The 27,787-nt window shown below is 40.7% G+C and overlaps 1 protein-coding gene across 1 annotated transcript; it reads right to left on the bottom strand.

The window, feature by feature from the left end:
• Positions 1-105: 105 nt before the first annotated feature.
• Positions 106-27,784, bottom strand: ZBED4 (zinc finger BED-type containing 4). Its single transcript, XM_065405394.1, has 3 exons — positions 27,597-27,784; positions 20,463-20,539; positions 106-4,268 (listed from the first exon to the last, which is right to left on the bottom strand). The coding sequence occupies exon 3, from the start codon at positions 3,869-3,871 to the stop codon at positions 350-352; it is 3,522 nt and encodes a 1,173-aa protein (XP_065261466.1). The 5' UTR covers positions 3,872-4,268; positions 20,463-20,539; positions 27,597-27,784; the 3' UTR covers positions 106-349.
• Positions 27,785-27,787: the final 3 nt, after the last annotated feature.

Genomic DNA, 27,787 nt, shown 5'->3' with positions numbered 1-27,787 from the left:
TACAGAATAAAACTGTTTACATCTTTTTTGCCATTCTATTAAAACAAATGACCGCGCTTTTTTAACTTCATTTACAATTATGGATTAAAACCTACATAATTATGTATAATTTGACAAGACAGGCTATTTCTAGTGTGAACTTTTAAAAAACATATATACAATATCTGGCCTGAAGAACTATGAATAAGGCACATGTAGACATTTTAATGAAAGCTGACAAAACTAAAATTTTGAATTACAGTCACTGATTAGATGTCATACATGGCCCCTACTGGAGCAATTTAACAATCCAAATATTTAATATCCAGTGAGCAACAATAGTTTTAGTCTGGCAATTTGTTCATTAGTTTCAATACTGGAAGTATATTAAGGGAAGATTCACTTTCAAAAAGATAAGTTTTTCAAAGTGTTCAATCATTAGCCTTGACTGACTAAAGCTGCTGTTTTCATTGGATGTATTGAACAATCTCTCTGAAGGAACAATACTTGGTGGACAACCCAAGAATCTGACAGCCAATTTTGACAATACTGGCCAAGATGACTTCTTAAAATCCCAGTAAGTTAGTGGATCACAGTTATGCTCAAGCACTTCTTCCTCCAAGTATGAGAGCACCATTTCCTCTGGTAACTTTGCCTTCTCTTTTAGATCTTTTGATTTTTTCATGTCAGCCATAAGTGACCAAAGATTATCCTCCCCACAGGAGTTTGTAGATGGTGAACCTATATCGCACCCATTAGAAACAGGTTTATCATCATCTGAGGTAGAACTCAATATTTCCAGCTCCCTGATTAAGTCCAGTTTATACTGTTCAGCCTCCTCCTCTGTAAATAAGGATGTTTTATAGCGGGGGTCTAAAAGTGTAGCAAAAATGTACCTTGGATCATGAAGTGTGCTGGACAATCTACTCGCCATAGCTTCTTTCAAGGATTTTAACATGGTGTCAATGCCCATTGTTTCCTCAAACAACATCTCTATTTTCCTGTTAAGTATGTGAATCATTGGAATCACCTGGCTTAAAGTGGACATGTGTGTACTCATCTCTCTACTTGCAACTTCAAATGGTTTCAGAGCATGACACACAGATTGCATAACTACCCACTGATCACAACTTATCAGCTCCCTAAAGCTGCACTCTATTGACATTTCATCAATTGCTCTTTTCTGTTCAATTAAGCGTTCAAGCATATGGAATGATGTATTCCATTTGGATGGAACATCTTGAATAAGTTGATGCTGGGGCAACTCATATTCTTTTTGTAACTCAGCTAATTTCTCCTTTGCTTTTGCTGACCGATGAACACGTTCACAAATCTTTCTTGCAATACTAAGCAAATTTTGAACCATTCTCTGACTTTTAATAGCCTCATTTACTATGAGATTAACAGTGTGACCAAAACACTGCACACTCGAATGATCGCTTTCATTTAAAGTTTTTCCTATACTTTGATTATCAGTAACAGTAATCCCAATCTGAAGGCCAATGGAAGTTATCCAGGCTTCCCACCAATATTCTAGCTGTTTTTGAATACTGATGCCATTGTAGTCACAATCAATCTGTGACACATTTAAAAGTGCTGTACAATGGTAATCTTCACACTGTGGTCTAAATGAGGACTCAAATGTTACCCAGTGAGCAGTAAGAGTTAGATATTCTCGTGTTTGATTGCTCATCCATATTCCTGATGTAAAATGTATTACTCCGCTTTCAGCTTTTTTCAGATGTGAAATAATTATTTGTTTCACATTATCATACATTTCTGGAATTGCTGTCCTAGAAAAATACGATGGTGAAGGTAAAGAATACTGAGGTTGCAAGTATTCAAGCAGCCTGTTAAAGCCAATGTTGTCTACAAAAGAATATGGCTGAAGGTCAAGTGCAATCATTTCAGCTACAAGACTTGTAATTTTTTTGGCAACTGGGTGAGAATCACAAAACTTGTCATTGGTTTCATCAAAGGTTGAAGATCCTAATAATTCTGTGCTCAGTGGCTTGTGATTATCCATAGAAGAGGACAACACTGTCTCTGAAACATCAGTTTTCAGCACATTGTTATGAAACCGCTGCAAATGTCTTAGAAGGCAACTTGTACCTAAATTTATTGGCTTTTTCCCCCTGCTTATTGTACGTCCACAGTGCATACATATTACTTTAGTTGAATCTGCAGAACAAATTGAAAAGTGATTCCACAGTTTTGAGGTCTTCTTGCTATTGACAGGAAATATAATTGGATTACCATTTGTAACCATTGTGGGTAAGTCAATCAATTTTGAGGATGAACATTCTGCAGAAGCCAAAGTAGCATAAGGAGAATTTGCCAAACTTGCATCTATAAAACTCTTTTGGTTCCCAATCACTTCAGGGTGGCGTCTATATAGATGTCTCATCAAGCAGCTTGTGCCTACATCTCCTTTTTTCCCACAACTTATCATACAACTGCAGTATCTACATATAGCTTTTAGACTGTCCACTGGAGACAGTGAAAAATGATGCCAAACTTCTGATTTAAGCCTTTTCATAATCCTTTTATTCTGATGAAACACAGAGCTACGTTCAAATATCAATGGACTTAATCCGTCACACTGCTTCTCAGGAGAAGACACTAAGGAGGCTTCACCTATATCATCAGCTGACAACATCGATGAGTCTTCCACCAGAGCATCTCCAGAAGGGAGAGTAGAATGGATCTCCTCTGCCATTCTATCTGGAGAGGAAGAAGCAGACATTGATTCTTTAATCAGTTTTCCTGGAGAGGACGACACAGAATTCATATCACCATCAGAGGGCAGTAAAGAAGGCAATAAAGTTGGAGGAGCAGAGTACAAGGGTGGTATGCTTGTACCACCGCCATTCTCCTGCAAAACAATAGAACGATGGGCTCTCCACATGTGCCTTATTAAGCAACTAGTTCCAAGATCTTTTCCATTCTTTCCTCTACTGAATTCATTCATGCAGTGGATGCAAACTGCTTTAGAATTATCTAAAGGAGACAAATAAAAATGTTTCCAGACAGCAGATCTTCTTCTGGAACCTGATGTACTCTTTGGAATTGGAAGAGTTTTCTCTGCTACATTCTCCACAGTTTCATCATATTGATTGTTGGGTAGGGGTGGAGATGACCCAGCCATGACTTCTTCTTTGATGCACTTTTCAGAAACTGAAAGGTCTGATATTTCTTCAGAAGAGACTATAGAAACAGATTCCTCAATTACTTGATCTGGAGATGGTATCTTAGAAGCAATTTTCTTGACCAGTTTTATAGGCGATAACACAGCACTTAAATCTCCAACATCTGCAGACTGAGCAGGCAGTAACAATGAAGGTGAAGAAAGAGAAGCTAGACCCGGCATACTTCCATTTTCTTGAATAAGTACAGTAGGATGAGCTCTCCTCACATGCCTCATGAGACAACTTGTACTTAGGTCCTTTTCATTTTTACCCCTGCTAAATTCTTTCATACAGTACATACATATTGCTTTAGTGCTGTCTCGAGGGGATATAAAAAAATGATTCCAAGCAGGGGATTTTTTCCGGGAGCTTATATTTCTGCTAGAAAGGAGGCTTTGTGTCACAGCTTCCATTGCTACATCATAAAGAGTACTACTATACTGAGAAAACAGAGATCCATAATCATCTTCATTTTCTGTAGATAAATATTTGCCAGGATTGTTATTGATGAAATGTTTTTCTTTGACTTCTTGTTCATCACTACTGTCTGTATGTTTCAAATCTTCATGTTCATTTTTTATATCCATTCTTTCCAAAGTACAATTATTTATGCCATCATCTTCTTGCTCTACTTTTAAATTGTTGATTTTATCTAACACAAAATTACTTTCCATTTTTGGGGAATATGCCTTATTTTTTTCCATGGGTGACAAATTATTCTTGCTGAGTCTTCATGTATTAAGAAATAAATAAAAAAGTAAAGATGATTTAAAATTTAATTTAAATGATATATCCTGCGTAATGCACAAACAAAAATGTATCAGTATAACCCTTGGGTTTTGTATTCTATATTTTTGTTGTGCAAATTTAAATATCATTAGTCACAAAAAAAAATACTGAAAAATTATAGCTCTAATTTGTAAAATCTCAATTTCTTTCCGGGACCAGGAGATCTCAGGTCACAAATTAATTTCTCAAAGACAGCTACTGTTAAATATTTCATGTTGTAGACATAAGCCTATGAAGTGAATGTTCTGTTTTCTTCATCAAGGAAGCCATTCTGTTGATGTTGATTAGGTAATTATGATCCTTTCACACCATCTAGAAATAAAAAGAAAACCATGTTAAACAGTTCAGATTATTATAATACAAGAAAAATTAAGATATACCAGGGATCGGCAACCTTTGGCATGTGGTTCGCCAGGGTAAGCACCATGGCGGGCCGGTTTGTTTACTTGTCACTTCTGCAGGTTTGGCCGATTGCAGCTCCCACTGGCCACGATTCGCTGCTCCAGGCCAACGGGGGTGTCGGGAAGCGGCGGCAAGCACATCCCTCGGCCCGCACCAGTTCCCGCAGCCCCCATTGCCCTGGAGCGGCGAACCGCGGCCAGTGGGAACCGCGATCGGCCGAACCTGCGGACGCGGCAGGTAAACAAAGCGGCCCGGCCCGCCAGGATGCTTACCCCGGCGAGCCGTGTGCTAAAGGTTGCCGATCCCTGAGATATACTTCTAGAAACAGTGGGCTTATTTAATACGTAATCCCCCCGCAAAAAAACCCTGAAAGTTTATTATGTCAAAAAAAAAGGGGGGGGGGGGCGGAGGGGACTTTCACTCTCTCTCTCGAGCACACAGGTGGAAACGCTAGTTATTTTAGCTTTGAGTTTTGCACTTAGGGATTTTAGTTTTGCTTTGTTTCACATTTCAGTGATTGAATTCAATCTCCAAATTTGTTATAATTCTTCAGAGAACAACTGAATGTTCCATATAATATGTTTAGAAACATTTATTAAGTTTTAATGAGGAAATACTTATCCTTTGAAATGCATCCAGCTTTCTGGAACCTTTGGGTTCCTCTAGCTGAACAACCACAGTCCTCACAAACTCAAAAATTCCCTCCATCACTCCCCTCAACTTGGATGCAAGTCGCTTTTGATTTATTTTTATTTTTTTAATTAAATGCAGTAACTGTTTCTTCAAGATAATTGAACTACACACAAAAACCAATAAAGCTGCTTGGCTCTGTCAGCAACTTCCTTCTCTGACACAACAGGAGGCAGCTGCTTTTCTAGCAAAACTGCAGGCTTCCATATTGACACCTTGGATTTCAATTCTCTCTATCACCCTGCCCCTTCTTATTAATAAGGGCTAAGAAGGTCACAGAAGCAGAAGTTGAAGTTGTAATGGGCCACAGCTTGAAATTCTGCTACGAAGGCAGCTGTTCCCTCTGACTTAACTGCCTGTGGTTCATCAGAGCACTTCTGGTCTGACATCTGAGAAAGCCTGTCAATCTGGGACTCAGGTGCTGGGTTTACCAAACATGGTTAAGGTGAGGGAAGAACAGAGGTTGGCAGCAAGGCTGGAGAGCAGAGCTCCTGGCTGACTCCTAGTAAATGTCACTGATTAAAATTGATCTGCATTTAAATGCTAGAGAAGGATCAAACACAAAACCTGACACTTAACACTACAAAATGCACTCTTGTCTGTGTAAGTTACATTTTTAGGGGCTAAAATTCACCCAGTGTGGGGGAAGGCACGCAACAGAATGCACAGATTTTAGGCAGGCTTGGACATATGTTTGTAAAAATGTCCTTGCTAATTCTCCCTGCCTGTGTTTCACATATACAGGTGGCGTCTCTGTAGACTCTGCAATGTGGTGGATACAAAGATTATCCGGACACAAGGCAGAGTAACAGTGCATGGCAAATGTAGTGACACAGGAAAAGGTTTGTGGTACCAAGAAGCTTTGACAGAGCTGTCAACTCTCCCAGTAAACATGATTTTTGGCCTCAGTTGTAGGCAATCTTGGGAGGTCACCAAAAGCTGCAGCCTTTGTATGACTTTCAGACCTGGAGGAAAAAGCCCTTTTGTTTGGTTAGCTTCAGTATTTTCCTACCTTCTAGGGGAAAACAGTCTACCATAGCTGCTGCAAGAGGTAGAGCTCCCTCCTGGGAGAAGCAGGAAGAGTCTATATCATTTTCACATGTAGAAAGGGGGCAGCAGAAGGAGCACAGCAGCTCTGCTCCCTCCTCCCTACCCTCCTGTGCAAAGTGACAGTTGCCTCTTCTCCTTCCACCCAAGAAGGAAAAGAAGAGGACCCTCGCTGATCACCAGGCTTGGAAGGTGGAGCCCTCTTGATGCTGCAAAAGGGGGCAGATGTGGGCTATGAGTGGGGCAGAAGAGAATCAAGAAAATTAACTGGCATTTTTGGTTTTGGAGAGAAGATAGAAGCCCTGCACAACAATATCAGGCAGCATTCAATACAGATTTGTGTAATGTGATCTCATTTGGGACTTTGAGCGAGAGCTTCTGCAGCTGGAGCCAAAAATCACCTCACTTGCTACAAAGTAGTGAAAGTTGGTAACACATGATCACACACATACAGAGGAGTGGGCAAGGAGTCCTCAAAGAGGAAATCAAAGAAAATTGGGGTGGGGAGGAGCGCAGAGAGGAGGAAATAAAATATTTGGCAGATGGTGAGTGTATGCAAATTAGCTAATACATATCTCTTAAATATGCACATGTGCATAAACACAGGAATTCTGGGCCTACAGACTAGTTCCCAATTTGAGAAACCTTAAACAGCCTTTTTTTCCAGGAATTATTCAACCCTCATCTTCTAATAATCAGATCTCTTTAAGGTGACAAGATGAGCATCCTATGAGAGAGATTCTTACAGTGGCATACAATGAAGTCTAAACCTGTTTATAGCCACGCCACAGGATTTATGCATGCTTGCACACTGGGCACAGAAACTCTACTCCAGCTTAAGAGCTACTTCTAGAAGTACAGGATATTCAAGGAAAAGGTTTTTGCTTCGTGTAAGAGACATGCATAAAACAGATACCCCACAACACATATTTAATGCAAACTGTATAAATACTATGGTTTTTCCAAAGACAAATATGGCTGCTAACCCTTATGAAAACTCATTTCAAGTTTCAGAAACCATTCACCTCTCACAAAGTATGAAGCGTATGCTGGGTGAAATATGGAGATTAATAATATATGGGGAGGGGGTAAAGACGGATAGGTAAGTGTATTTTTGTAGAGTTGAATGCTTTTGAGTTTTGAAGAAAACTGCTATGTTCTCTTAAGGGTTTTTCCTCTGGAAGTGAGCAAATGCTTCTTTCTAATGAAACTCCACATGAATTTTCTCCTGGAAATAGCACTGTTACTATGGTGTGTACACTGGAAACAACTTTAAAAGAGTTTGAAATTTTTGTCATTTATTCGGAATTAAGAAAATTCAGCCTCAGTCGCGAGCTCATCATTTGGTATCTTAAGAAAAAAACATTTGATGTAATTTTAAATGTAAATATCTTGTGTACTTCAGTACACACAGTTTTGTAATATTTGTTAAAATGCAAAGTTTACAAATGGCTATTGTAAAATACTGCAAGCAAATTTCTGAAGTGCATAAAATTTTCAAACTCCAACTGAAAGTCATTTGTGCCTTTGAAAATCTCAATTTCATATACACAAACAATGAACTACAGATAATTAAGGAAGGTAATAATGGTAATGAAAGTCCAAATATTTTTGATAGGAGAAAACAGAAATAAAGAAAAACCATTTGTTCAAATCTTCTACTATTATCGAGGCCAAAAAGAAGCATTTCTGAAAAACAAACATCTCTAGGTGTTGAGTAAATATAGCAAAACATGCGTCAAAGAATACTTCCACATATGTAGATAACTTGTTTCTGAAAACAAATAAGGTACCCAGAGGTTGAGAAAATTTTGGATTTCATACTGACTAGTAGGTTAGTGTTAATTGTGGACCTAAATATCCCTGGGAATCCTTCAGCAAGTGATCATTTATAACAATATGTGTTTTAAAAGGTGCTTGAGTTATAAAACTAATAAGTATATAAAACTAGCAACATATATGGTTGCTTTAAGGCAGTGGTTCTCAATCAGGGATATGCGTACCCTGGGGGTACGCAAAGGTCTTTGGGGGTAGGAGGTATGTCAACTCATCTAAATATTTGCCTAGTTTTACAACAAGCAAGCAGTAAAATTCAGATAGAAATAAAGAAAATGTTGTTCAATACTTGGGGAAAAATTAAACAACATTTGTAAATATGATTGAGAGAATAAAGACAGCTAAAGAAAAGAGAGCAGACATTAGACATGTCAGTTTTCCATGGAAAACTAATAGGAAAACTGGAAATGCTGTCAAATTTACTAGCTTGTCCACAGATTTAGAAAACATGGAAAAACCCAACAGTGTCCGGTGGAGATACTAGACCTCATTGGTGTTCTCCAATTCTAACAAAGAAACTCAGGGCTCGGAGTGGCTTACATTCTCAACTGATGTCATATTTCAGACTTTAAAATAAATTATGGAATATTACTTAGCACACGCTTCTATAGTTCTTTATATTTTCCAAGTATTGTACAAACATTAAGTAAAATTTAGGAAATTAAATATGATTAGAGATTTGTAGGACTATAGTGCTAGATTTTGGTAGTGAGGAAAGAGATGAAAGTATCTGGCAAATTAGATATTAATCAATAAGAAACAGACATCAAGCTTAACAGATATGTCTTAAAAGAACTAACATATAACTGTTTATTTTTTAAATTAATGAACTTGTTTGAAGAAAAAAAATATAGAACAAGACAGTTTATGAAAGGAGATGACAACCTAGGAAATTATTATTCTAATGTTTATCTGGTACTGAAGTGAAACAGGTCAATATTAAAATAATAAAAAAGTATTAATATGCAACCACTAAGAATAACATGGTGAATGATAAGCAACATAAGTTGATAAAAAAACAATTATGCCAGATAAACCTGTTAGCCGCCCTTTGACAAAATTACATGTTCACTAAACAAAGATTGGGAATGCAGTGGAATTAATTTATCTATAGAGACTTTATACCAAAAGCTTTCAATCCAGCCCCGCCTGGAAAGGAAAATACAAAAGTTGGAAAGTTACCATAAGATTATATTAAAAGATAATGACTAGGGCTCCATTCCTGGAATCAGATCTATGTAGGCAGAGATTTACACTCTCAGAGTCCTACTGAAGTTGACAGGGCTCTGCATAGGCACAGATAGCTGCCAGAGTGGATCAACTTGCAGGATTAGTACTTTAGTTCCCCAAAATTGGTCTTGGGACCTAAAAGAATAGATCCTGTGCTGAGCTTCACAGCATAACTTGGGAGGGGGTGGAGAGGCAAGAATTGGGAAGCGGCTAAAGAGGGTCTAAGTATCAGAGGGGTAGCCATGTTAGTCTGTATCCACAAAAACAAGAGGAGTCTGCTGGCACCTTAAAGACTAACAGCCCTTAAAGAGGGTCTGTGACTAAGTCACTTTTGTACCACCTGATTTTTCAGCCAGCTGAGGAGAGAAGAAGAAATGTATGGTTTACTGGGACTGCCCACAGGCTGTCCCCTAGCCTACAGCAGCCAAGAATTTCTGTAGCCCCTTCCCTGTCCCTAGTGCCAATAACTATACCAGGAGTTGCAAGTGGGATGTACAGGGCTACACAAAGTGATCATGTGATTCTTGAGCTGGGGGAGTTCTCCCTGTAGCTGACTGCATCATGTTTACACCCCCTAAATGCCACTGGAACAGCTTACAGTGTTGGGGGCCAGACATATTTACTATCTTCATTAATCCTCCAGGAGATGCGTAAAGTACAGACTGATACGGTCTGTAAATTATATCAATGTAGGAGTGGCACCTGAGAACAATTATAAAAAGATCTGAATAGTTTAGAGAAATTTTAATAAGATAATTTAGAGAAGTGTAAATTAATAAGTGGGATAAATTACCACCATCACTCATCACAAAAACAAAATAAGAGTAATATCTAGAACAGTCATCAGAAGAGTAACGAAGAAAAGGATTTGGCAGGAAAAAAAAAAAGGGACAAATTCACTTTTAAGAGACCAATGATTACTAATACTGAAAAATACCTGACTGTAAACGCTGAAAGAATGTTAAAAATCTGTTTTACTTGTGTTTATGCTCTTAATTTCTTTTTCAAACTCGATTCACTTTTAACAGTGACAAATTGGAACAACAGGGGAACAATCTTGTGATTAAGCACTGGGCTAGGACTCCAGATATCTGGATTAAATTCCCAGTGCTGCCACATGATCTTGTGGAAATCTTAGTGTCTCTGCACCTCAGTTCCTCACACTTAAAACAGAGATAATGTGTTTCTCTCTCTCTCGTCTATTCAGATTATGTAAACTCTTTAGGGCAAGGACTGTCTTACAGTAAGTTTCTACAGGGCCTAACACAATAAGGTCCTGTTTTAGGTGTGGGTCTCTAGGCACTACTGAAATACTTATTGGAATAAAAAAAATATGTTTGGTAATTTAAAAATATTCTAGATTTGGGACCTGAAGGGAAACAACTTATTTTAGGAGGGACTAGGATAGTGGAAAATTCTACTCTCTACATTGGGGTACACACAAAATCATTACTAGCTGTTTGAATTGCAACAGAGAAGAAAAAGAGCATCCATTTCTGCCCTCAAACTGCTGAGAATCAGTATCAATGAAGTTACACAGGTTTTTTACCAGTGTAAGTGAGCAGAAACAGGCCCAGAATGTTGTGCGATGTCTCTACCAGGATAGGGACAGAATGTTGGACTCAGATGGTACGTGGAGATTCTGTGACAGTTGGACACAGGCTGTTGGGAAAGGCAAGGCAGCATCTGAAGTGCAGTGATAGCAGCTGATTCCCCCCACCCCAGCCACTTCCCTAGGAAGGCAGGAAACCAGAACAGGCAGAAACGAGAGTACAAGGCAGACCAGGGTAAAGCATGAGGAGGAAAGTGAAAATGAACTGTGGAAAATGATGGAACAGCATAAGAAACCCACAGACCTAGGCAGACAGAGCAGAGTGGAAGGACTGAGGAACCCAGCTACAAAGGTATGTGAGCTCCTAACTGTTCTCTCACTTTCTGTGGAGGGCTCGGATTTATCAGAGACAATTCATCTCTCCCCGCGTAACTAAAATATCTAGGTGCCTGGTCCGAGACTGAGACCAAGTCAATAATTCATTCTGGTCAGGGGTAACAGGTGTGAAGATGTGAGTATGCAGCCACAACTATCACCATCTGGGTTATTTAGCCCTAGTAACAAATGCAGGGGGTTGACTTTTCCAGCTGTATCTTCGGCTATAGAAACTATGCTACAATGTGAAAATTAGCAATACAATTACTTACAGTATAAATCACAAAATAATGTTACTGTGTGTAAACAGGAACCATTTTGTTTATATTAAAAATTAGAGTAGGTCTGTTGATTTCAAGTTACATTTTTGTTCTTTAACAGTCTCTTGGTTACCCAGCCTCCCTCTACCTACCCCATCACAAAAAATAATGTAGTAAGATGACACCAATAGAAAGCTCAGAAATGACTGTTTCAGTTAAAAGGACACAGTCAAGCTGAAATATAGCCAGCTTTACAAAATACATCAAAAGTGGATTCAAGTCAACATGACCCAACCCCAACTTCCCCAGGCTAATTTGTGATTTTACAATTGCCTTCTCCTTTCTTAACCTTGCTGCTCCAGTCTTCATCAGGTCCATAGAGGCCACGGCCGGATGCTCTTTATACCCTTGGAAAGGGTACAAGGAATGAAGCAACCCTCCACCCCCCCAATACCCCAGCGCTTCTCGCTCACATAGGTATTAAGCCCCTCACACAGGCACACGCCAACACCTGATTCTTCCTGGTTCTGCCCAAGCATTCTGGGTTCAAATTTGGAATCAGCAGCAACTCTGCTACCGTATTACTTTTAATACATTTCCTGAAACATGTGAAAAAGAGCCCACCTCAGAACACAGAGAAGATGTGCTAGTGTACAAGGCAAGAAGTGAAACAGACCAGCAATTAAATAATGAAAAGACTATACAAATCACTGTCAAGAACTAAAGGAAAAAAATTCCTGACCAAAAAATTTCAGATACAAATATGATTCCTACGTTGATGAAGTCCCTTTAAAAACTTTACTCAGACATTTTGTAATTTAAACATGTAATTTAAAATAAAAGCATTCTAAGGAATGCGGTCCTATTTTAAATTTAAATAATTGATCAGACACTGTTTACTCACACTAGCCCTCCACTCACTATGCAGCATCTTCATAAATGGAGATTTTGTTCCTCAAATATTATACATGTTCTAGCTATGTGTATGAAACTAGGAAGAGAAACAATAGAAAGATTATATTGTGCCCACATGAGTAGTATGTTTGGCGAAAGTTTAGCTCTAAAGCCTGTATTAAGGCGCCTGATTCTCAAAACTGCAAAGCATCCAAAGTTCCCAATTACCTCCATGATGGATGTTGGTTGCTCAGCATTATTGAAAATCAAGAGGGTGTCTAAATAATGACTAAGAAGCCAAACTTTAGATATTTTTGAAAATGTTGGCATTCATTCTGTGTTTTTCATAAGTCACTTGAAAATTAGACATTTATATTCCTGTAGCACCTACATGCCTGAACCAAGCTGGAGCTCCGTTGTGCCAGACAAATATAAACAATCCCTACCCCAAGGATTGCAGTCTAAAAGTAGTTCTTGCTTTGCACATTTTGAGGGTAAGCGCTGTTCATTTTGCAAGTTCTAACCCAGCAATACAGTTCATTTTAGCCTGACAGACAACACCCTAATACAAAAATCATTAAATATATATTAACTTTAAGTTACAGTTGCTCTGCTAAATTTAAAAAAAAAAAATACATAAAACGTTACAATTCCAAAAATCTAATGGACCCAAAAAAGAAAATTATTACAATAAAGTGTTAACTCTGACTTAAATTTCTTTGTCATTTGCAGAAGTTATATTGTAATAACTTGTTGGAGTTTTGTGTAGTAACTATTGGTAAGATTTTCAGAAATTCTCAAGGTTGGCCTAATTCTGCTTCCACTGAATTCAATGGGAGATTGTCTCAGAGACATTTTGATCATTTAGACAAACAAGTTTTCCATGTCAGGTTATACAAGTTTATTAACATTAGAAGACCTAGGACAGTGTTACTATGAAAAGTCATTTGTTGAATATTAGGGTTTCTTTTTCAACAGAAAAACTGCTATTTAGGTTTCATTTGTTCATAGGATTTTTTAGCATGGGACATCAAAACTGCTGTTAAAGTCTAGTGCTATAAGCTATTGGGGGATGAGGGGATCAGCAACAAAAGGACTGGAATAGGAGAACAATATGGTGGAGAATGAAAAGGTGAGAGTGATAGCAAGGTAAAAAGGGATCAGAGATCATGGAAAGAGAAAAACAGATGAGACAAAAAAGAATTTAAGACAAGAGAAACAATTATCCCACTACAAACTGCATTTCGTTGGTTGAAAATACCAGGTCAACTTTTAGAAAAGCCACCAGAGAGTCAGAGAACAGCTCCTTTCTGATCTTGTTTCTCCCCCACACCATCCCTTCACACAGCATAACACTACGCCTCAGACAACCCTTCCCCCAAACAGAACCACTCATTAGCCACATTGCAGAACCTTGCTCTTTCCCTACTTCATGACACCCAGTCTGCTCTGCTCCCCTACTGTACCTGTGCCATGGAAAGACCTAAACATGTCAGTGATCTGGTATGCACAGTGGACATAGAGAGTGCAGCTGCGAAATGAAGGGGTATTGGGGGGGGGGGGAGGAGGACACGTCTCCCTTAACCCTGCTCCAATCTATATCTATATCTAGGAAAAAGAACATATTCATAAGTTTTCAATGTAAGAATAATCATTTTGCTGAAACAAGGAATAAAATGACAAGTGATTCAAGATAGTCAGTACTGGTGGAGGCATAAGGTGAGGGAGAGAGACTGGCTGGGCAGCTGGTGGATCTGGATGTTGTATCTAGTCAGTTTTGCTGTTTTTCTTCCTGAAAATATCCTTATAAATATTAACGGAGTAGTAGAAGAAAAAAAACACAGATTTTAAAGGATTTTTAAAAATTTAGAATACATCATTTAAAGGATGCTCTAACCAAAACTGGATTTTTATTTATTTTAAGTTACTCGATTTTTTAAAATTCAAGTTGAAGATCAACTATGAAACTGCAAGGACACTTTCATTATGTGTCAGTTTTCTTTCCTACTAATGAGAATCAGCTCCCAGGAAGGTCTGTTTTAATCCCCAAGGGCCACCCAGAACTGTTGATCTCTACACATAATTCCCACTGACATCAATATGAGCTGGACTTTGATGGACTGAATACAATGAAGTGTCTTTAGATAGATTTATTTACAGCCTATGGAGATTTTTCATTATTTTATTACAGTAGTACCTCAGAGTTACGAACACCAGAGTTACAAACTGACCAGTCAACCACACACCTCATTTGGAACCGATAATACACAATCAGGCAGCAGCAGAGACCAAAGAAAGAGCAAATACAGTACAGTACTGTGTTAAATGTAAACTACTAAAAATAAATGGACAGTTTAAAAAAAAGTTTTGACAACGTAAAGAAACTTATTTCATTTAAATTAAGATGGCTAAAAGCAGCACTTTTCTTCAGCATAGTAAAGTTTCAAAGCTGTATTAAGTCAATGTTCAGTTGTAAACTTTTGAAAGAACAACCATAACATCTTGTTCAGAGTTACAAACAACCTCCATTCCTGAGGTGTTTGTAACTCTGAGGTTCTACTGTATGTTACATTTATATAGAGACAGGGTACTATATTTACACAAAGCCTTTGTTTGCTGGAACTGAAAGCCTGATTATGCATATGGAGGTGAATTAATAAAATAGATACATGTGTTGAGGCAGAGGGTCCCTGAAAAAGCAGTATGTATATTCTATGAGGTAATGAGTACTAAATCAAAATCTTCCATATTAATTTTGCTGCTAAGTTTGACTACTCTTTTACAGTTAGCTCTGTTAAGAGCTCTGAATAGTTTTATATATATAGCTACCAAAAGTTACCATAAATTACAAATGATTTTTCTAGTTCATCTCTATTCTAGGCTTTCCTCAGAATTCAAATATTTCCAAACCCCTTGGTTTTTTCTGTTAACGGGGTTTAACAGAGCTGGTCTTTTCCTGGGTTCATCCTAACATGTTTCTCCGATTCTCTTCTGCTGCAACTAACAATGGACCATGACAAATGTGCTAGCTTGGAAACTTCCTATAAGTCTTTAAAAAAAAAGAAAAAACAAAACAAAACAAAAAAACACTTTGGAAATGCTTTACCTTGCCTATCATGGAAACAACTGTGACCAGATCACCCAATGAAGTTTATACTTGAGGACCCAAAATAATGTACGATGTGCTTACAATCCTAAGTAAACTGTAAATTCACTACAGGCACCCGAACCTTCCACTGTGCCATAAGGCCCATACACCATTTTAGAACAGTAAGTTTCCTCTCTAACTTCAATAATGAGCCCACTCCTAGACCCCACTATGATAGTTTTACAGAGGCTTTTTCTGCCCACTTGTCAGCAATCAGCCAGCTCTTCAGCATATAACTACTCTAGGCTCCATGCCAGGAGTCGCTGATCCTAGTCTCTGTTGCATGCACATTTTGCTCGCCTTCTGCTGCTTAGGCAAGACTGCAGCAGAAAGAGCCAGTTGTTACCGAGAGGGCCAGCAAGGGAAAAGGTAGTGGTTGCCACCATGGCAGCATTTGGTACAAGAAGGAATTCTGACACAGACTCATTTCCTCCCTGGCACACCAAAACCCCAGTCTCCTCCTCCCCAAGGAGCTGGTCATAAAAGAGAACTGTCCTATTGATGCAGGCATGGGTAAATAAAATTTTGCTCAAAAAGGTGAAATTGAAATAGGACAGGAATTTAATTTATATGAAAAAAATAATTTTAATATTTTGCATACTCTAAGTGCTTCACAAACTTTAATCCACACAACACTCCCTGTAACATAGATAAGTATTATCGAAGTGTCATCTGTGACTCAGTGGTTAAGGTTGCATCGAGGGTGGTTTGTGTGTTTGTTTTTTTAAATTCAAAGTAGTTTAAATGGCTTCACAGAGTATGAAAATTAGTGTTTTCCCTAAGCAAAATTATACCATTTATTCTTTATATCACTTACAGGTCTAATTTCCTAGAAAACTGGAAGTAAATCCTTTTAACAAACCTAATGTTTTTTGGGTGTGAGGAAGAGGAACTGAACAAAATAAATGGAACAAAGGAGAGGAGCAGAGACAAAAGAGGAAAGGCACTTTGTTCCCTCCCTCTGCCCTCCAACCCCAACAGCAAAGACACTCCTGAAGCTGTGGCTAACATAACATGTGGCTCCTTGAAAGCTGCCCTTTTAGCCCTACTTCCTCAGTGCATGTACAGGGTATCAGCCCACCTGCCAAACTTTTTCTTCTACTTTCTACTTAACTGTGAGAACACATGCAACAGCCACTAGCATATTCTCATTCACCCCTCCTTGGACTGTCTGTAGCTTTCTAAAGAGTGGAGGAATATGGGGGGGAGACAGAACAAAAATAATCAAGATAGAAAGCAAAGAAAAAAGAAAAAGGGGTCAGAAAAAGTGTAGATGACTGTATCTCTACCAGGGATCAGCAACCTTTGGCATGGGGCCCACCAGGGTAAGCACCCTGGCAAGCCGGGCTGGTATGTTTACCTGCCGCGTCCACAGGTTTGGCCGATCACAGCTCCCACTGGCCGTGGTTCGCCATCCCAGGCCAATGGGGGCTGCAGGAAGCGGCGCAGGCTGAGGGATGTGCTGGCCGCCGCTTCCCACCACCTCCATTGGCCTGGAGCGGCGAACCACAGCCGGTGGGAGCCGCGATCGGCCGAACCTGCGGACGCAGCAGGTAAACAAACCAGCCTGGCCCGCCAGCCAAAGGTTGCCGATCCCTGATCTATACCAATGTATGATGGGAGAGACCAGAGGGTGTGCTAATCCCCTAATTAATCACCAGGAGGGCTCCAACAAGATTAGGAGAGCCACTAGTTTAGGTGGTGTTCTAAAAATTAGAAGTGACATTTTTAAAATTTCAGGGAACGTGTCTGATATTGCTAGATCCCTATAACTTGCAACTAGACTTGCTTTAACAATCATACTAAGCAGATACACAAACAAAATCTAGTGAATAAGCTAGATGTTTTAATTTTTTTTAGTTGTTTCTATTTAGACTAAAGGCTAATGAATAAAACATCTCTAAAATTTTACACCAGAACTATGAGATTTCAAACTTTAGACATCAGCCCTTTTGAGAAGCAGAAAAGAACGTACTTGCTAGCAGAATTAAAAGGTCTGCAGAAGCAGGATCTCTGCTCCTATGAAACTTGCAATTCCATACCGCAGGCAACCTGCCAAGTAGCACATCATCTCAGTTGCACAGGAGTTAAGCCTCACTGACACACCCAACTCTAAGGGTATGTCTACACAGCAGTTTAACACTCATGGCTGGCCCAGGTCAGCTGACTTGAGCTCATGGGGCTTGGGCTGCAAAACTGCTCTGTAGATGTTTCGGCTCCGGGTCCCACAGCAATTTTATTGCCCCGCAGCCTAAACCCTGAGAGCCCAAGTCAGCTGACCTGGGCCAGCCACAGTCATGCCCATGGGTCTTTTATTCCTCAGTAGACATACCCTTAGAGTACGTCTACGTTGCAATGTAAGCACAGGGTTAGTAGAACTTTAGTTAGCAGACCCTGGGTATGTTAACCCTAGGGCTTAAGGGTCTACACTCATTTGTAAACCCAGGCTAGGAACTCCTGAGTCCCAACCTGGTACTCCAGCATCTACACTGTATTATGTGAGCCCAAATCCAGCCATGCATATCCCAGACTTCCTAGCGCCCCTCCATAATGCAGCTGCTCTAGCCCCTTGTTCATAGTGCAGTATGGAAAAACCTGACTGTCCCCAAACTTGACTGTCCAGAGGACAAAACACATTGGCCTGTGGAATTCTTTTGATGGACTCCCAGAACACAAGTCCAGTGGGGTTTCATCTACACTGCAAAGCAATATTGAACCCTGAGTCCCAGCTTGACTCAGGTTAGAACTCCTAAACCCTGTGGGGTCCTGGGACCTTAAATCTGGGCCCTGGGATAGCATAACATATGTGTAGATGTAAGGAGGGTTAGGGCCTGAGCCTAAGTTCAAACCCTGGGCTTACACTGCAGTGTAGACATATCCTAAATTACTCTCATGCTGCTCTTGTGCAGACTGGGAGCAGAGCCACGCTATGCAATTCCATGCACCAGCACACAATGACCTGTGCACAATATGCTTTGTGCTGAGGTCTATTTTGGTGCATACACATTATATGTCTATTTACTCTTAATATACTATACAATATTTCTTATTAATACCTAGACAAATGACTTTTACTGCAAGTTAATACAATAAATTTAACCCCTATATGAAAACAATTATAGCCAAACATGAAGTAGTAAGAAACTGACTGGTTAAACATTTACACAGAGATTCTATTTTCTTTATATTTCATACTCCCCAACATGTTAAATTTCATCTTACACACTCCCATAAAAACCTTAATTCTAACTAACAGGACACACTCAGCTCTAATATAGGCATATATTCTATTGTATAGTGCCCCAAAGCATGCTCAAAGTTACACATAAGCCCTATCCCAAAGGGCTTACAATTTAAAGTTAAGATACAATGAATGAGCATGACAAAGAATGGGGAGTGAAATGTATGAATTGTAAGGGGAATGAAATATTTATATACATTTCCATACTACTTAATGTCTAGTGTTAACTGCTTATAAGATTATGTTATCTACTGCAGCAACCTTAGCTTGCAGTCAATAGTTATTTTACCTAGGATTATCCTCAAGAATTATTTCTTGAATTACAGCTGAGACATGATGCCCACTTACAATAGAGCTAAAGTGGATATTTTCATATTTTCAATTAATGCTTTTAACCTTGAGAGCTGCATTAGAAAATTGCTTTAGGAACATCTATAAAAAGCTGCAGTATTTGACATTATATAATGAAATGATGTGAAGTAGGTACTAAAACTCACTGATGTGCACATTACATTTCAGTTTTAAATACCTGCAACAAATATATATTTTAATATTTAAAATTACATATTACCATATTCTGGAGAAAGCAATATTGTCTATTTTCATAAAGTCCCTTTAGAGGATGCTAGAGTTGAATAGGAAGGCCACTACAGAGAGAAACTGCTCTTTCCATCCCCATTCCTATAATTCTGTCTGAGACAGCCATAGTAGTTTATTTCCCCTTAACTGAGGCTATGTCTACACTACCGCGGTAAGTCGACCTACGCTATGCAACTCCAGCTATGTGAATAAGGTAGCTGGAGTCGACGTACCTTCGGTCGAGTTACCGCCGGGTCTACACTGCGGGGAGTCGACAGGAGAAACTCTCCCGTTGACTTACCTTACTCTTTTCATCGGGGGTAGAGTACAGGGGTCGACTGGAGAGCGATCTGCTGTCGATTTGGTGGGTCTTCACTAGATCCGCTAAATCGACCGCTGCTGCATCGATCTCAGAGCGTCGATCCCGGCTGTAGTGTAGACTAGCCTAAGCTCTAAATAAGGAAAAGATCCCAAGGCAAAACTAGTACACAACAGGACCTCTCAGGCTTACCACAGACATATGACCTAGAAGAATTGTCATCTTACTGTCTCTGAACTTTTGATAAATTTTGAGAAAATATGTGAAGCTATTATAGTGTTTAAGTAAGCCTATCAATATTTCCAGACTCAACATTTTGCCTACCTTAATATTTCATCCATCTGTTGTCACTGTCCACATGATCCAATGAATGCATCCATTTTAAAAATTAAGTTAAATTGGATTTATGAAAGAAAAAAATAACACGTTCTAAAACCCTACACAAGAATAAATAGTGTTTATCGTCAAGCTACATTAATATATTATGAACAGCTCTTCCCCACTGTATTTGTGCTCTATTTTTTTTTTTTAAACGGGCAATAAAGTGTATCCTGCTCTTCTGATGACCTGTGCTTACTGATCAGAGTGAAAATGCAGAGGGAAACCTTAGGCCTAGCACTTGTCCTTTCACAAGATAAAGATCTAAAAACCATTAGGTATTTTGGCAAGCAAGGGTGTTGATTTCAAAAGCAACTAAGGGATTTAGGATCACAAATGAGACACTTGCTTCTAAATTCTATAAGCACTTATGCAATTCCCCCCCACACTCACACTAAATTATTAATTGCTGCACAAATTAAGTCACTTTCACGATCACGGATTCAAGTCCCTTCTGTAACAGCTGGCCTTGCTCTAAATGAAGGGAAAAAAAGAGGTACAAACTGGAAGAAAAAAAAAAAAGAGTTGTCCAACAGTTTATTGACAGAGACTTACATATCTGCTCCACTGTGTTCCATTGGCTTCATTTCAGGTTCAATACATGCTATCCAAATTGATGCTGAGGCGTCTACCTGAGGGGGGAGGGGGGGGAAGAAACATTTTTTTATTTTAAACGTAAGAAATTTTCAGTGTTGTCAACTATCACGATTTTGTCCCAAGTCTTGCAGTATTTTGAGTTTTTTATTTTTTTTTTTGCTTTAAGTCCCAGGTCCTGGGACATGAAATTCTCAGCTTTCAACTGATAAATTTCCAGCCTCAGTTGTGGACAAAAGCTGGACAATTTGAACTCTATGAACCTTGTAAAGACAAATAACACACCCATGGTTTTAACCCAAACTCACAATTTTTGGAACCTGACGCTATTATTGCGTGCTTGGGGTTGGCAATACTGATTTCTCCCTCAAAGGGGTCAAGGCATGCCACCCACTTCTCCCCACACACGGCACTTGCATCACATTGGAAACAGTTCACTCAAAAGAGCCTATCAATTTATTTCATTACAGACAGAAGATCTACCTGACAGCAAGTTATTCCTTCCCTCCATAAACTGAATATGCGGCTTCAGTGCTTCTAGCCCAACAGAATCTTGTATTAATCAACATGTACTACAGCACATGATCACCATACACTAAACTCATATATCATGTTCTATACACTGTATTTGTTCCAAAAACAGGTATTTTGAATTAACAAGTAGGAATCAAAGAATAATTACAATGGGCCAGAAATCAGTCCCCCAGAACAGAAAACCACACAGGAGGTACTGAGAGTCTGGAGGAGGAAAATGCTAACGTTCACTTTTTATATCTTTTAAAGAACTGACTCTCCTGGTGAGAGGAGCTGGGCTGGAGGCCTGTAGATTTTAAAGGCTATGCCCCTCTAGCCCCACATATCTTCAGCCAGTGACAGGAGCTATCCTGTAGGGTCATCTACTGCTCCATAGCCTCCCCTACATCTGAAACTACAACTGAAGCAGAAGGCATGATACCACTGACAGATATCCCCCTAAGGCTGCTCAGGAACTCCAAACTGTATTATCTCGTCATTCATATTTCCAGGCAGAAATCCTTGGATTCTGCTGTGAATGGTAGACATTTTGGCACTTTCCCTCCCCTCCTCCACTTCATGGTTCTCCAAGAATCCACATGGGCTAAGGAGCAGTCAGAACAGTGTGTGTGCGAGTGCAGAGGGGAAGAGATGGGGGACAGGTGGGATAATTCAGCCCAGCAGAATTACAATAATCAGGACTACTCTGCAAAAATAGTGAGTTATATCTTTAAAATAATTTATAATAAACTCCACCACCAACATATTGAGAAACTGAGCAGAGGAGGGGCTAGGTGACTTGCCCAAGGTAATGGAGAGAATCAGCATGAAATATTGAAATTGAAAGTTGAGAGAGTTAAGCACCTTATGGGCACATTCCCATCCTCTATCCCAGGGGTGGGCAAACTTTTTGGCCCAAGGGCCACATCGGGGTTGCAAAACTGTATGGAGGGCCACATAGGGAAGGCTGTGCCTCCCCAAACAGCCTGGCCCCCACGCCCTCCCACTTCCCACCCCCTGACTGCCCCCCTCAGAATCCCCGACCCATCCAACCCCCCCCCCCCGCTCCTTGTCCCCTAACCACCCCCTCCCAGGACCCGCACCCCAACCACCCCCAGGACCCCACCCCCTATCAAACCCCCCTGCTCCCAGTCCCCTGACCCCATCCACACCCCCACCCCTTGACAGGCCCCCCAGGACCCCATGCCTATCCAACCCCCTGTTCCCCTGACCCATATCCACACCCCTGCCCCCTGACAGGGCCCCCCAGGACTCCCATGCTTATCCAACCCCCCCATCCCCTGACCGCCCCCCAGAACCTCCGCCCAATCCAACCATCCCCTGCTCCCTGTCCCCTGATTGCCCCCTGGAACCCCCTCGCCCCTAGCCCCCTTACCATGCCGCTCAGAGCAGCATGTCTGGCAGCCGCGCCGCCCTGCCGGAGCCAAACACACTGCCGCGCTGCTCGGCAGGAGCGCGCAACCCCGCCGCCCAGAGCGCTGCCCACTTGGCGGCGTGGCAGCAGGGGGCAGAGGCTAGCCTCCCCGGCTGGGAGCTCAAGGCCAGGCAGGACGGTCCCACGGGCCAGATGTGGCCCGTGGGCCGTAGTTTGCCCACCTCTGCTCTATCCCATAGTATCTCACCATCTATAGAGCAGTTACTAGTATCTGAAATATTCACAAGGAAAAACAAAACTATTTGAATTTGAAGGTTTTCTGCATTGTATTATAAATTCAAAAGAGAACACTTGAGAATTATCACTAAGACACAAACCTTAAAACGTAAAACCATGTCCATTTTCCAGTGAAAAGAGGCCAATAATCAAGCACAGACTTGATCTGTTGCTTATGAAAAGACATAATTTATGCAAAGATGGCTTTTGTATTAATAAGTCAAAATCTGTGCTTTCAATGCAAAGGTAGACCTTTATTCAACCCAGCAAATAAAATGAAATTTTAGGGGGGCTTAAATTACACAAATGAATTTTGCACAGCTCAAGTAAAAGCAGACATGTTTCACTGTCTGGAAAAGCTATAGTTTCTTTTGACAAAATGCAATGAGCTTCTAGTCAGCTATAAAAATGAATTAATAACTCTAAGTTTGAACAGAATAATCAATCTTCGTTCAGCCCTGCATCACTACTTAAATTATTACTTTAAAAAAGACAATTTTATCATACAATTTTACAGACTGGATTGTTTCCTACTTTAATAAAAACGGTAGTAATATTGTAACATTTATTGTGCCAACTTCCACTGTAAACTAATACAGGATAAATCTCAGAAAGATCAACACATTTTAAAAACACCATGGTTTTAAGTTTTCAAGAGTTCAGGACAAATTATGATATTTTTAAATTAAATATGGTACAAATAAAAAGAAGAATGCCAAGATTATGTTCTCCTATTCTGCTTGTCACTTTAACGTGGCATGGCCATAACTTAATAAATTGTCCAGTACTGAAGTAGTGCGTTACAAGGATACTATCACATAGATTAAGTCAAAAGTTTATCTAACTTTTAATTAGTTGTAACCTGGTGGCACCTTTATGTTCTAATTTATTTTAAAACCTCCAACTTTAAAACCCACATAAATAGCTTTTTGAGTCATCAAAATCAGCATGCACTCCACCTGTTAGTTCAGCAGCTGAAATTAACACATTCTCACAATTGTGCACATTTCTACTGACACTAATGATGCTGGTGCAAATGCAGGAACAAAAAGCCACAGTGCCACAGAAAGCAGGGCAATTTTGCCAAACAGAAAAGGACACATTTGTTAGGGAAAATGTATTTCCAAACTTCTACAAAGGTGAACAGTTAAGACAGATGAGTTTTAAACATATAAAGCAGTTTTCACTAGTCTGTGTCAGTACTAACTATATTCTTGAAATATCTCTTCTTAAAGAAATATTGATACTACAAAGTTATTGGGCTCAGTGCCTGAATTATTATTATAATCTATTCAGGTTTTTATCTCTTACCCATCACCAAGGTATCTGACCTACTGGGTGAAGGTCTATGGTTTGTGATATGCAGATCAGACTTAATGATTATAATAATTCCCTTCTATCTAAAAAGATCTAATATTTACAGTTCTTTGGTTGCCTCAATTAGGATGTGAATGTAATTAAGTAAAGAAAGTCTACTTTATTTCCCTTCAATGTACGCTGCAGTGGGATATTGAGAATTTCTAATTATGAAAATCTCAAAACCAGATTTTCCCCTACATGGAAATTATTTGATCTGGGGATGGAAATGATGAGTTCTTCCCCAGACCTTTGCAGATTTACCCTGGCATTTTTGTGTTGACTGTGATGAGGGGCATGAGGCAGTATGGTGTTCAGGGAGAGAAGACAGAACATTTTACAGAGAACTCATGTCCCTCAGTCCCAAGCCCTCCCTTACCCAGAAACAGATTCCCAAAGGTAGTCTTCAGTTAGGTCATGGAAAAATGAGAGAGATTAACACATGCCTGCTGGGGGACTGCGGTAAGAGGATCGGCTATTTCCCAACAATCTAAGCATTTTTATGGGTTTTTCTGTAGTATCTAGTTAAGAAAATCTGGTTGGAGGATCCCATGCATTACAACATCAAATCACCCTTAGAGACGATTTGAATTTTTTTTTATTTTATTTTTTAAATAAAGTGGGCTTCTCAGATTCTCTCATTCTCTATAGGCGACCCTGACATTTTATTTTTTGTTTTAATTTTATAGATACCAGCAGGGTGAACTCTGGTCTTTTCTGGTTTTCCTGGAGGACTGTATGCCTCAGATATACATTACTATTTGTATTGGAGTATTGCCTACAGAGCCTAATCACGGTCCAGGGCCCCACTATGCTAGCCATCGTACAGACAAGTAACAAGAATACACTACCTACACCATATAGCTTGCAATCTCAATTTATGACAAGCTTGAACAGGTGGATGGGGAAAAAAAAAAATAAAAACAGGTCTGGAGAGGGTGGGAGAACAAGATAACAGTAAAACAAGTGGGTTTTGCAAAGTATACAGTCGTCTCAGTTCACAGTATAAACATGTTTATATATTTAGCTCTCACACTAATTGAAGATGTTGAGTCTAACAAAATCTTCCTTTATCCAAAGTGTCAGCAATTGAAGTTAAACAGGTTTTATTAAAAACAGTAAATTTTAAACAATGTGATTAAAAACTTTCCCCTCTGAACTGCTCATCTTACAGTCTTTTGTGAGGCAAAAATTTCATATATTCTCCACCCAATTTAGATTTACATTACTCAATTTACACAGAAAAACTCCCACTGTTGCTAACATCTATTTGGCTACAGGGGTGTTAGCAATATTGGAAACCCTAATGTAGATGGTTCTGACTCTGATACTATTTTAAACTTGCTCCCTCCAGGGTAGTCATGAATAGTCTTCCAACCCAGACAGGACTCTATCTCTAACTTAAAATCAAAGGGGGGGGGGGAGGGGGAGAGGAGGGGATTTTTCAGGACTTCTTTATCCATCATAAAGAAGCAACAAATAAAAAGATATATAAGCTCTATTTTTCCTCTGCATCCACCTTTAAAATTCTACATTTCCATCACAACATCCCTCCCCTATCCCAACCCTTACAATATTTGAAAGAAATGGTGATTTTCATGGTTATAGGTATGACTTTTTGGGCAGGAAAGAGGGAGCTGACAGGGATTCTCCAAGTATCTGAGGGGTAGCCGTGTTAGTCTTTAAGGTGCCACCGTACTCCTCGTTGTTGATACAGACTAACAGATTTATTTGGGCATAAGCTTTTGTGGGTAAAAAAAACCACTTCTTCAGATGCAGACTCTCCCCCGCACACATCCTGCAAATTATAGGTCACTGTTAAAGAAAAAGTAAGGGACTGTGTCCCCTTTTCCATTTTTTAAACAATACATATGTAAAGCCTAAAAAGTTTGTTTTAATGGGGGTTGAAACGATATCTTCATTAAAGATTCAGTAAACATATTCCTTCAGTTAAGGCATGATAGGTAAAGGTAAAGACCTTTGAGGTCCCCAAGAAGTCCTGTAGCAAAACCAGGAAAGACCAGATTTGACATTCCTGCTATTTCTAATATATAAATAAGATGGGGGGAAGGGAGAAAATCAGGCCTTTCACAATCAAGCAAGAAATGTGCACTCCTAACTTTTAAAAAAAAACATTTACAGGTTATCATTAATGCCAACAGGATCCTTTCATAATTTAACTTGCATACCTTTAATATTTTCACAATTTTGGTCATCTATTGCACATGCACACTATGTTTTTCAAAATAGCTAACATCTCTTATAATGAACTGGTGTGCAATAAGGAAGTTTGCTACTCTATTACAATGTGCTATAAAAAAAGTAATAAAGATCCAAAACATGTACATATTGAAGTATTTTCAAGATTTTGTTTAAAAATGTAAAGTTAATATTAAAAACTCAATTGGACTAGATGACAGTCAAATTCTGCAGGCTTTACAGACACGTCTCTCTTAAAACCAAGGGCAGTTTTGTCTGAATACCAACTGCAGGACTGGGGACCCTCAAAGGAGGAAGGGATGGAGATGGTGTCCAGATTATTGCTGATGCTAGCCGTGGATAGTCTTTCCTCTAAAATCCAGTGTCCACCTCAAAACAATTATTTAGCCCTGATGTCTAGAGTCTCGTTTGTAAATTGTATGTTCGTGTATGAGAGTCCAGAACGCACTTTCCATCTCAGCTTGTGCGCACACAAATGGGGGCGGGGGTGTGTCTTGTTAAGCAAACACTTTCCATCTCAGACTGCATGTTACACACATTTACACCTAGATGCAGTACGCTGGGCAGGGAGTTCCCCATTACTCGTTAAGCCCACACCCCAGCATGCGTTATGAAGCTGGACACAGCAATCACAGCTCTGCAGAGCGCAATGCCTGCCTAGCGGGGCCCTGGGCTATTCTTATTCACTCTTAGCCATCTTAGATCGGGTTCATACCGGCCACATGGTCACTTCTTCCTCCCGCCCCCAAGCGAAGGGCCCGGTTCCTCCCGCGGCCTCTGGGCGCAGTCCCCGGGGGGGGAGGGGGGATGTCGGGCTAGCCTGGCGCTGTACGGGGCGGACAGCGACGGACAGAGACAATGCAAGTCGCGCGCTGCCATGCATGCGAAGCGGGCCCCGGGCCTTCAGAGAGGGCTCGCCGGGAGCCCTCCACCCAGCCTGCCGGATACCGCGGAGGGAGCACAGCAGCTCCCCGGGCAGGTCAGACCCGCGCTCCCCACACCGGGGTCGGGGAGAGCCCCGCCCAGGGGAGCGGTACCGGGCACCCCCCAACCCCAGCGGAGCCCCCTCCCAGGGCCTCAGAGACAATGGAGCGGGCGAGCACCAGGGGCCTAGTCCCCCGCTTCCTGTGCCTCGCCACCGCACGCCCCCTCCCCGGCCTGGGGGCGCTCCCGGCCGGAACACTGCGGCGGGGAGCCCCGGGAGCCAGCGGCTCGGGCACCCGAGAACTGGCGCCGCTGAGGCAGAGCCAGCCAGTGGTGGGGGCAGTAGGAGCCCGGGAGAACCGGATCGCCCCACTCCAGCCCCCGCCCTGCGCCACAGCGCGACCACTCACCTCGCCGGTCAGCCGTCGCGGAAGCGGGAGGCCACCAATTACCGCCACCCGGCCGGGCCCGAAGGAGTTAAAGGGAAGGGTCAGGCAGGACCGTCCCATTCATTAGTCGGGCGCTTTGTCTCCAGCTGCCGCCGCCGCGACGCTGATCGGCTCCCCCGGCTCAGCCGCCACTGCGCACACCGCGCAGGCGC

Source organism: Emys orbicularis, chromosome 1, assembly GCF_028017835.1.
Source record: "Emys orbicularis isolate rEmyOrb1 chromosome 1, rEmyOrb1.hap1, whole genome shotgun sequence".
Lineage (NCBI taxonomy): Eukaryota > Metazoa > Chordata > Testudines > Emydidae > Emys > Emys orbicularis.
The sequence above is the reverse complement of the archived record's forward strand: the minus strand, read 5'-3'. Positions and strand labels throughout refer to the sequence as shown.